Source organism: Pleuronectes platessa, chromosome 9, assembly GCF_947347685.1.
Source record: "Pleuronectes platessa chromosome 9, fPlePla1.1, whole genome shotgun sequence".
Classification (NCBI taxonomy): domain Eukaryota; kingdom Metazoa; phylum Chordata; class Actinopteri; order Pleuronectiformes; family Pleuronectidae; genus Pleuronectes; species Pleuronectes platessa.
This window is the reverse complement of record NC_070634.1, coordinates 26,942,440-26,955,389: the sequence shown is the minus strand read 5'-3', so window position 1 is coordinate 26,955,389 and position 12,950 is coordinate 26,942,440. Positions and strand designations below refer to the sequence as shown.

The 12,950-nt window shown below is 41.9% G+C and overlaps 2 protein-coding genes across 2 annotated transcripts; both read left to right on the top strand.

Annotated features, from left to right (window-relative positions):
- Positions 1-3,968: 3,968 nt before the first annotated feature.
- LOC128448742 (integumentary mucin C.1) lies at positions 3,969-6,801 on the top strand (the record flags this gene model as incomplete). Its single annotated transcript, XM_053431515.1, has 5 exons — positions 3,969-4,020; positions 4,336-4,491; positions 4,590-4,757; positions 4,882-4,998; positions 6,638-6,801. Coding segments are annotated over exons 1-5 (657 nt in total), but the record flags the coding sequence as incomplete, so codon positions are not given.
- A 3,198-nt stretch (positions 6,802-9,999) lies between these two features.
- LOC128448741 (mucin-2-like) lies at positions 10,000-11,172 on the top strand (the record flags this gene model as incomplete). Its single annotated transcript, XM_053431514.1, has 2 exons — positions 10,000-10,326; positions 10,621-11,172. Coding segments are annotated over 2 exons (879 nt in total), but the record flags the coding sequence as incomplete, so codon positions are not given.
- Between the last annotated feature and the right edge of the window lie 1,778 nt (positions 11,173-12,950).

The window sequence follows — 12,950 nt, the reverse complement described above, 5'->3', positions numbered from 1 at the left end:
AGACCCTTGAATGACAGCTTAATACAGATCACTTATACCAGTGTCCCTAAATTCACATTCAAGATTCCTTTATTGGTCCAAGGGCACTTAGACAGGGGGGGTAGGGAGAGTCCTCTTGGACTTAAACAGATCCAGGACTGGTCCAGATCCAGGTATGTTTGTGTCAGTCATTGAACCAGTGACCTTCCAGTCTAATGTCCGTCTTTTGTTATGAGTATCGACTCTGTGCTGTCACTGAAGTTATCCTCTAACTATTTTAGTTCTATCATATTGTTCTGACATTACTAGTGAATGTGTTGTCAAGGTGTGATCTACGTGTGGTGTGAAAGACACAAGCATTTAGAGATGAATGTAATGACGCACTTTTATTGGCTATGTTAGAAGCGAATGCTTCTAACATAGCCTGGTTTAGCAAGAAACATATTTTTGAATCTTGCGTAAGGATAACAATAATACAGGTGTTGCAGCTTCCCACAAACCTTAAATCATATTTACAAACCTGTCCCTGAAGAGTCTTATTTTTATGTTCATACTTTTTTTGTCTCTTTCTGGTTTTGTCCTATTTGCATCACTTTAAAGTAGTTTGCGTATCTTTCAGCATTTTTTGCTTGTTTGTTGTCTCTGTGTTGTCATTTGCTTGACTTTACAAGAAGAAACATTAACACTCACTTGACACAGAGGTTCTGGACCAGTGTCCCCCCTCCCCCTCTCCGTCCATGCTGTCTTTAAATCCAGTGTTTTCTTATTTTGTCAGTGACCTCACAGCAGCAACTAGTCTGCTGTCAACCTGTGCAGGACAGGAGATAAAATAACATTTTAGACAGTATATGAAACATAAAGCAGTTTTAACAAAACACCACAAACCTTCATTTTATTTTAAGTTTCTGTTTTGTAGTTTCTACTAATTAAGTCGGAAGCAGCTAAAGTTTTGCAGGTTATTGTTGTAATACTATTTCCACATGAGTGAATATAGGGACAATGGGTCAAATGACACTGCATCTATGAGCAGCACTTTTTCTATAAGGGGCATTTGGGGGATCAGTATCTTGCCCAAGGACACTTCGGCATTCAGATGAGGAAGACTTCCACTTCAGTCTCCAAAAGTGAAATAGATTATTTCCCATTGTTTAGGCGTTGTTGGCGTCCTCACACAGAAACGGTTCCCACCCAAACAAACATCTGAAGCATCTGTGGGAGAAGCTTTATTACCTACCTGAAGAAAAACATACTTTTGATTTCTAAAGGCCAGAGATATAAATAGAGAGGCTGTTCCATCAATTCAACAACAGGAGGTGTGGTAATGTTGCTAAAGAACATCAACAATACAGCACAACACACTGTAGAGAACAACACGTTTATTTTTTTAAGCAATTTCTTCACTGACATGATTTTGAGGTCAACAGCACAAATAAAAATAAAATTATCTGAGCCTGAACTAATTCACAGTAGCCATCTTGACCTGGAGTCATTTTCAGTCTCTGTAGAACAAGACCTTTGTAATTTGAAATGTCTGTTTGACCATTTCATGTCACAATGTCTCCAGGTCTAATATCCTGGAAAACAGTTCAACCAAAGTTACACTGATTCTAAAAGAGAAGAAAAACATTTTCATGGACATTAAACATAACAGGGCACTAAAATATAATTTTAGACTTCAGACTTATCTTCACATGATCCTTTGATGGAGACTATAGTGTTAGCATTAGCTGTGGACAGGAAACCTGAGGATACAACCATGGTCCATTATTACTCTTTGTGTTTAAACCTTTTTAAGCCATGGGGTTTTAATCTTTGTAGAACTATAAAGTCCACTTTTCCAAGTCGTTTTATTTCTGGTTGATGTCACAGTTGAGTGTGAGGACTATCCTCAACGACTTCTTGGGAGGTCAAAGGTAAAGTTGTACGATGTGCAGCAGTTGAGGTAAAACTGAATGAGTGAAGGTGAAGCCGAGTCTTCTGTCTCACACACGCTCAATGAGATTAGTCATTTGAATAACTGAATTCAGGGTATCAAACCTAAAGTAAGTGCTAAAGATGTCTTACATCATAGATCTATATTATATGATATACAAATATATCATATAACATTAGCATATTCTATTTTCGGCTTTAATACTAGTCCCAGAGACTTACGGAAAGTTGACGAAAAATATATAACGTATGATACACACCATTGTTTCCCCCGATTGCTATGTGTTGTGTCGACACTGAAATAAAAGTCACATATTGAAGCTGTGTGTCAAAGAGAGAGAGAGAGAGAGAGAGAGAGAGAGAGAGAGAGAGAGAGAGAGAGAGAGAGAGAGAGAGAGACCACCTAGTGAACAAGTTCTTTGGATTTTCAAAGGCCTATTATTAATGTAAAAATAGAGAGAGGCTGTGCGTCAGTTCAGTAGTAGGTGTGGCAGTGTACCATAGCATCAACAATACAGCTGTCTGAGTACCAACCCTTTCTTTATTGACTTTAATAAATAACTTTACTGACGTGATGTTATTTGTTCACCTGTCAGATAGACCAGGCAGGTCCACAGCTTGGTATGAATCCTGGGACAATGACACAGCAGCGTGTGAAATACGTCGATGAACTGTTGCCAGCATCACGTTTGCTGCGCTGCTGCTACTTCTACCCCAATCTGTTTCCATGTGGTTTGTCATTAATGATGACGACTGATCACTTGATGATTGATCTGTTGTTGATGATCAGTTGTACATTAATTCCCCCCCCCCCCCACACACACAGAGGAGGGAGGGGCCATGGTGCAGACCATAACAAAGAACCTCCACCAACAGACTGAGGAGAAGAATCTATCCCAGAGCCATGACCTTCATCACACTCCTCCGTGCCCGAACACATCAGTCTGTCAAACCCACTTTCAGAGTGCACTCCTCACACACATCAAGGACTATGAAGGAAACACACACACACACACACACACACATATCAAGGGCTGTGATTAACACGCTCACACACACTCCTTCCTCAGGGACTGAACCCCCCAGACAAATCTTGTTTTTCACTGTTAATATGTTTATTTCTTATCTTCTGTTTGTAGTTTGTTGCTGATGCTGCTACTATCGTTGTTTTCAAACCGTATTTCTCCACATTTTGACACCTATATATAGATATATCATGGAAAGAGAAGACTATTATAAATTCATTGTGCAATGATGACAATAAAGATCTTGGTCAAGGTGTAAATTGTTCTTTCATTGCAATGTTGGTAAAACTATATCATGATGTCTAAAATTAAAAATGTGTAGTGTTTTACTTATGTTTAATTTTAATTTAACCCACTAATACTGGATTATTTTTCGATATAGTATACTTCAAATAACTGGATGGTGTAATATCATATAATTATTATTTACAAATATTTATTTAATATTTTTTTAAGCTGCTGCATCAAGATGTATAAACAAACAGGTTACCAGTTTCATAACCCTCCAGATGATAAATGACAAGAAGCGATTGTGACATGTGATCATTTTAAAAAAAGCTTTTCATTTATCTAGAATTCTGAGAAACATGAAATCAAAACTTTTAACGAAAGATTCTGCTACTCAGAAAAAGTCTGTTAAACTCTATAATTAAGCCATATCGAATACATTGATATATATATATATATATATATATATATATATATATATATAATACAAATAAATACTTAAATGAAACTGAGGGAAATGTAGCTCTATGTTTCAGGCTTTTTGTTTGTGGTGCACAATCCTAAAGAGGTTAACAGTGACGAAGTTTAAATGGGTGTGTTTAGGTGTGTTGTCGTGTTTTCCTCTTTGACAAAAGAGAAACTGACAGATTGAATGATCACGCTGTAAAAATGGAAACACGCCCAATCCCTGAGATATTCAGACATGTATCAGCCATACAGGCGTTCATCACCTGTAGAGTATATAAAGTGCCTCCGTGCAGATGAGAGGTCGTATAAGGAATCTACTGAACTTACCTGTTCATCATGATGAAGCTGCTTCTTTCTCTGACTCTCATCTGGGCGCTCTCCAGCACAGGTAACTAACTACTATTTTTAATAATATATTATTATTTATCATATTGTATTATTAATATCCTTGAAAATATAAGGAGGCTCTATTGATCCTCAGAGGAGAAATCCATAAGTTACAGTACAGCAGTACAAGAAACACACTAAACAGGTGGGAAGCAGATTATATAATTGAGACTCATGTATGAAGTGTCTATTTATATTTAAATTACAACCCATATGTCTGAAACTCCTTTTGAACAGTGAGAAGATTTTTGAGCCTTTATGAACCACAATTTAGATCAGATCAACATATCACTGACTATTTTTCTCCACATTGCAGGTGAAGCACTTACTACCCCAACTACAACAACCACTACACCAACTACAACAACACTTGTGTGTGAAACTTGCACAGATGTTACAGATCTTAACTGTTCAACCACAGCAGCAGTTACATGTCCCACAGGCACGATGTGTATCACAGCTTCCATTCAAGGTAAACTTCTCTACAAGTTACTTTCCAGTGAAATACATGTACTGCAAAGTGACGTGTGCTTTCCATCACCATTAACAAACTGCACTTTGACTCTGCAGCCGTTTCATCTGGGACTCCTGGACAGCAAATCTACAAGGCCTGTGCCCCCCCCTCCCTGTGTCCAGCCACAGGCTCTCAGACATTTTCAGTGAACTTGGGTGTTTCCAGTGCACTTGCAAGTGCTACATGCTGCAACACAGACAGCTGCAACTCCAACACTCTGCCTTGTAAGTAGATGTAGATGAGTCTTATTAATCTGCATCCTTCTCCTGAAATGTTATGTTTTTAATCCATAACACTTCCATCTTCTCTCTTCCTCTAATAAACAGTATCATTTTTTGTCTGTTTCAGTCCCTGTGGTTCCAGCAGTTAACAGTCTACAGTGTCACGTTTGTAACCCCGTCACCTCTGATTGCAGCTCTTCAGTACAATGTAAGGGAACAGAGGATCTCTGCTTTCAAGCCAGTGGTAAGTCTTCTTCTTATATACTGCATTAAACAAAGTTTACTTCAAACCTATTCTACTACCTTTAAGTATTTTTAACATATTCATACTAAAGAGTGTAGAGTTAAGATATATTTACTCATGTACTAAACTTTTAAAGCACTTTAATTAAATCTGTATCATCTGTGTTACTCTGTATTTATGATCCAAAACATTAGAGATTAAAAACTTATTCTTTACTGCCTTATGTCTTTTTAAGAAAAGTTTATTTTCTCATCATGTTAAGATCATCATTATGTTTTAGAATTAAACAGCACCCAGGACATAAAGTAGTTAAAATAAGTTTCATCTTAACCAGTAGACAAAACTATTAATTATTAATATATTTTGATGAAGTTTCATTTTGCCTGGAGCTTTCGCATTTTTTGTTTGGCACAATTTCTTGTTTTAGCTCCATGACGAATAGCGTCGCTGAAAAGCTCAAGCTCCCACTGCTCCCACTGCGGGGCTGCGCTGGGGAGCTGGGGCTCTCGCAGCCAGGCTCACCGTGGGTGAGGGGGGCGGGGCACTCAAAACAGGTCAATCTGAGGAGGGCTGTTTTAGACAGAGTAAAAAGGTGCTGTTTTAAATGATCCTTGTGGTATTTTGACCAAAATATGTTACAGACATTTCATTAAGACCCCAAGGAACCATATCAACTGTGGTAAAATGGGCATAATATGTCCCCTTTAAAACTGGCAGACTCTCCTTCTGTAAAAATAACAGTGACCTACAAAAGATTAACAAACGAAATATTGGAATTATGGACAAAAATGGAAAACTATCCTTTATCTCTCTGTAGCAAAAGATGGTCGAGACTTTCAACAGATTTTTCAGGTTTATTTGAAACTTCCCTAAACAACACATTAAGAGCTTGTGCCTCTTTGGAAGGTCTAAAACATAAAACTTTTCCTTTGTGAAGTTACAGATTCATAACATTAAGTCTGTGTCTATACAGAAACTATGATTTCAAGGGAATGCTTTAAACTTCCTAATAAAAATGTCTTTCTTTGTCGACAAAAAAGTTTTTGCTCATTGTGAGTTTCTTTGATTCCAAAATGACTTAAATGAAAAATTCTTTGTTTTAATAATAATTGAACTAAGAAATGGTAACAGCCTTGAAAACATAAGACACATACTGCACAACAATAAACATTGAACAAACTCATTAATTGAGTTAGATTTGGTTCAACATTTTGACTGACGTGAACGTATGTTTAAATTGTGGACTTGCTTCTTTCACTGAGACAAGTAACTTAACATCAGACTGAAACACAGTGTTCTGCTGCCCTCTGCTGGTTGAAAGCTTCAGGCCTGTATCACCTCTGAAAACAACCAGTATAGTTGAAGGGTGTGGTGGGATTGGACCACACGTATTCTCTGCTGCACACGTGAGAACAAATAACTGTGAAATCAGTGAAGTCACGAGGTCCTGAAGTACACGTGTACATGTCAGTAATAAGGTGCGATGCTAAAATACTGCACGACTGTAACCATGGCAACGACTAATGTTAAATTACTGTCATTAAAATACATTTCCTTGTGAATTCAAGTTCCTCTTAAAGTGAAGAATTCTCTCTGAAATTATCCAACTAACAAACCTATGATTGTGTTTCATCTTTAGTGACAAATACGGGCGGCACTTCTCCAGCTTTTGGCTGTGCATCTACAAATCTGTGTGCAGCTGCTGCCAGCCTGGGGTCACTGCCTTTCATGCAAAGTGTTGGTACCATTACCAGTGGACCAGCCTGTTGTGGGACTAGTTTGTGTAACACTCTCACTACAACAACAACAACCCCAACAACGACTACCACTACCCCAACTACAACAACAACTACCCCAACTACAACAACCACTACCCCAACTACAACAACCACTACCCCAACTACAACAACCACTACCCCGACAACAACAACTACTACCCCAACTACAACTACCACTACACCAACTACAACAACCACTACCCCAACTACAACTACCACTACCCCAACTACAACAACCATTACTCCACCAACAACAACCACTTCTCCAACTACAACAACCACTACCCCAACTACAACAACCACTACACCAACTACAACAACCACTACCCCAACTACAACAACCACTACAACAACTACAACAACCACTACCCCAACAACAACAACAACCACTAACCCAACAACAACAACCACTTCTCCAACTACAACAACCACTACCCCAACTACAACAACCACTACCCCAACAACAACAACGACTTCTCCAACTACAACAACCACTACCCCAACTACAACAACCACTACCCCAACGACAACAACCACGACCCCAACTACAACAACCACTACCCCAACTACAACAACCACTACACCAACTACAACAACCACTACACCAACTACAACAACCACTACCCCAACTACAACTACCACTACCCCAACTACAACAACCACTACCCCAACTACAACAACCACTACCCCAACTACAACAACCACTACACCAACTACAACAACCACTACCCCAACTACAACAACCACTACCCAAACTACAACAACCACTACACCAACTACAACAACCACTACCCCAACTACAACTACCACTACTCCAGCTACAACAACCACTACCCCAACTACAACTAGCCCAACTACAACAACCACTAGCCCAACTACAACAACCACTACACCAACTACAACAACCACTACCCCAACTACAACAACCACTACCCCAACGACAACAACCATGACCCCAACTACAACAACCACTACCCCAACTACAACAACCACTACAACAACTACAACAACCACTACCCCAACAACAACAACAACCACTGACCCAACAACAACAACCACTTCTCCAACTACAACAACCACAACCCCAACTACAACAACCACTACCCCAACAACAACAACGACTTCTCCAACTACAACAACCACTACCCCAACTACAACAACGACTACCCCAACGACAACAACCACGACCCCAACTACAACAACCACAACCCCAACTACAACAACCACTACCCCAACAACAACAACGACTTCTCCAACTACAACAACCACTACCCCAACTACAACAACCACTACCCCAACGACAACAACCACGACCCCAACTACAACAACCACTACCCCAACTACAACAACCACTACACCAACTACAACAACACCTTCCCCAACTACAACTACCACTACCCCAACTACAACAACCAATACCCCAACTACAACAACCACTTCCCCAACTACAACTACCACTACCCCAACTACAACAACCACTACCCCAACTACAACAACCACTACAACAACTACAACAACTACAACAACCACTACACCAACTACAACAACCACTACACCAACTACAACAACAACTACCCCAACTACAACAACCACTACCCCAACTACAACAACCACTACCCCAACAACAACAACGACTTCTCCAACAACAACAACGACTTCTCCAACTACAACAACCACTACCCCAACTACAACAACCACTACCCCAACGACAACAACCACGACCCCAACTACAACAACCACTACCCCCACTACAACAACCACTACCCCAACGACAACAACCACGACCCCAACTACAACAACCACTACCCCCACTACAACAACCACTACCCCAACTACAACAACCACTACACCAACTACAACAACCACTACCCCAACTACAACAACCACTACCCCAACTACAACAACCACTACACCAACTACAACAACAACCACTACCCCAACTACAACTACCACTACCCCAGCTACAACAACGACTTCTCCAACAACAACAACGACTTCTCCAACTACAACAACCACTACCCCAACTACAACAACCACTACACCAACTACAACAACCACTACCCCAACTACAACAACCACTACACCAACTACAACAACCACAACCCCAACTACAACAACCACTACCCCAACAACAACAACGACTTCTCCAACAACAACAACGACTTCTCCAACTACAACAACCACTACCCCAACTACAACAACCACTACCCCAACGACAACAACCACGACCCCAACTACAACAACCACTACCCCCACTACAACAACCACTACACCAACTACAACAACCACTACACCAACTACAACAACCACTACCCCAACTACAACTACCACTACCCCAACTACAACAACCACTACCCCAACTACAACAACCACTACCCCAACTACAACAACCACTACACCAACTACAACAACCACTACCCCAACGACAACAACCACGACCCCAACTACAACAACCACTACCCCAACTACAACAACCACTACACCAACTACAACAACACCTTCCCCAACTACAACTACCACTACCCCAACTACAACAACCACTACCCCAACTACAACAACCACTTCCCCAACTACAACTACCACTACCCCAACTACAACAACCACTACACCAACTACAACAACCACTACCCCAACTACAACCACCACTACGCCAACTACAACAACCACTACACCAACTACAACAACCACTACCCCAACTACAACCACCACTACGCCAACTACAACAACCACTACGCCAACTACAACTACCACTACCCCAACTACAACAACCACTACACCAACTACAACAAACACTACCCCAACTACAACTACCACTACCCCAACTACAACAACCACTACAACAACTACAACAACTACAACAACCACTACACCAACTACAACAACCACTACACCAACTACAACAACAACTACCCCAACTACAACAACCACTACCCCAACTACAACAACCACTACCCCAACAACAACAACCACTACCCCAACTACAACTACCACTACCCCAACTACAACAACCACTACACCAACTACAACAAACACTACCCCAACTACAACTACCACTACCCCAACTACAACAACCACTACCCCAACTACAACAACCACTACACCAACTACAACAACCACTACCCCAACTACAACAACCACTACACCAACTACAACAACCACAACCCCAACTACAACAACCACTACCCCAACAACAACAACGACTTCTCCAACAACAACAACGACTTCTCCAACTACAACAACCACTACCCCAACTACAACAACCACTACCCCAACGACAACAACCACGACCCCAACTACAACAACCACTACCCCCACTACAACAACCACTACACCAACTACAACAACCACTACACCAACTACAACAACCACTACCCCAACTACAACTACCACTACCCCAACTACAACAACCACTACCCCAACTACAACAACCACTACCCCAACTACAACAACCACTACACCAACTACAACAACCACTACCCCAACGACAACAACCACGACCCCAACTACAACAACCACTACCCCAACTACAACAACCACTACACCAACTACAACAACACCTTCCCCAACTACAACTACCACTACCCCAACTACAACAACCACTACCCCAACTACAACAACCACTTCCCCAACTACAACTACCACTACCCCAACTACAACAACCACTACCCCAACTACAACAACCACTACACCAACTACAACAACAACTACCCCAACTACAACAACCACTACCCCAACTACAACAACCACTACCCCAACTACAACAACCACTACACCAACTACAACAACCACTACCCCAACTACAACAACCACTACCCCAACTACAACAACCACTACACCAACTACAACAACCACAACCCCAACTACAACAACCACTACCCCAACAACAACAACGACTTCTCCAACAACAACAACGACTTCTCCAACTACAACAACCACTACCCCAACTACAACAACCACTACCCCAACGACAACAACCACGACCCCAACTACAACAACCACTACCCCCACTACAACAACCACTACACCAACTACAACAACCACTACACCAACTACAACAACCACTACCCCAACTACAACTACCACTACCCCAACTACAACAACCACTACCCCAACTACAACAACCACTACCCCAACTACAACAACCACTACACCAACTACAACAACCACTACCCCAACGACAACAACCACGACCCCAACTACAACAACCACTACCCCAACTACAACAACCACTACACCAACTACAACAACACCTTCCCCAACTACAACTACCACTACCCCAACTACAACAACCACTACCCCAACTACAACAACCACTTCCCCAACTACAACTACCACTACCCCAACTACAACAACCACTACCCCAACTACAACAACCACTACACCAACTACAACAACAACTACCCCAACTACAACAACCACTACACCAACTACAACAACCACTACACCAACTACAACAACCACTACCCCAACTACAACAACCACTACCCCAACTACAACAACCACTACCCCAACAACAACAACCACTACCCCAACTACAACTACCACTACCCCAACTACAACAACCACTACACCAACTACAACAAACACTACCCCAACTACAACTACCACTACCCCAACTACAACAACCACTACCCCAACTACAACAACCACTACCCCAACGACAACAACCACGACCCCAACTACAACAACCACTACCCCAACTACAACAACCACTACACCAACTACAACAACCACTAAACCAACTACAACAACCACTACCCCAACTACACTTACCACTACCCCAACTACAACAACCACTACCCCAACTACAACAACCACTACACCAACTACAACAACCACTACACCAACTACAACAACCACTACCCCAACTACAACTACCACTACCCCAACTACAACAACCACTACCCCAACTACAACAACCACTACCCCAACTACAACAACCACTACACCAACTACAACAACCACTACCCCAACTACAACAACCACTACCCCAACTACAACAACCACTACACCATCTACAACAACAACTACCCCAACTACAACTACCACTACTCCAGCTACAACAACCACTACCCCAACTACAACAACCACTACCCCAACTACAACAACCACTACAACAACTACAACAACCACTACCCCAACAACAACAACAACCACTAACCCAACAACAACAACCACTTCTCCAACTACAACAACCACTACCCCAACTACAACAACCACTACCCCAACTACAACTACCCCAACTACAACAACCACTAGCCCAACTACAACAACCACTACACCAACTACAACAACAACTACCCCAACTACAACTACCACTACTCCAGCTACAACAACCACTACCCCAACTACAACAACCACTACCCCAACTACAACAACCACTACCCCAACTACAACAACCACTACCCCAACTACAACAACCACTACCCCAACTACAACAACCACTACACCAACTACAACAACCACTACCCCAACTACAACTACCACTACCCCAGCTACAACAACGACTTCTCCAACTACAACAACCACTACCCCAACTACAACAACCACTACCCCAACGACAAAAACCACGACCCCAACTACAACAACCACTACCCCAACTACAACAACCACTACACCAACTACAACAACCACTACCCCAACTACAACTATCACTACCCAAACTACAACAACCACTACCCCAACTACAACAACCACTACCCCAACTACAACAACCACTACACCAACTACAACAACCACTACCCCAACTACAACAACCACTACCCCAACTACAACAACCACTATACCAACTACAACAACCACTACCCCAACTACAACTACCACTACCCCAGCTACAACAACCACTACCCCAACTACAACAACCACTACCCCAACTACAACAACCACTACAACAACTACAACAACCACTACCCCAACAACAACAACAACAACCACTAACCCAACAACAACAACCACTTCTCTAACTACAACAACCACTACCCCAACTACAACAACCACTACCCCAACTACAACTACCACTACCCCAACTACAACAACCACTAGCCCGACTACAAGAACCACTACACCAACTACAACAACCACTACCCCAACTACAACAACCACTACCCCAACTACAACAACCACTACCCCAACGACAACAACCACGACCCCAACTACAACAACCACTAACCCAAC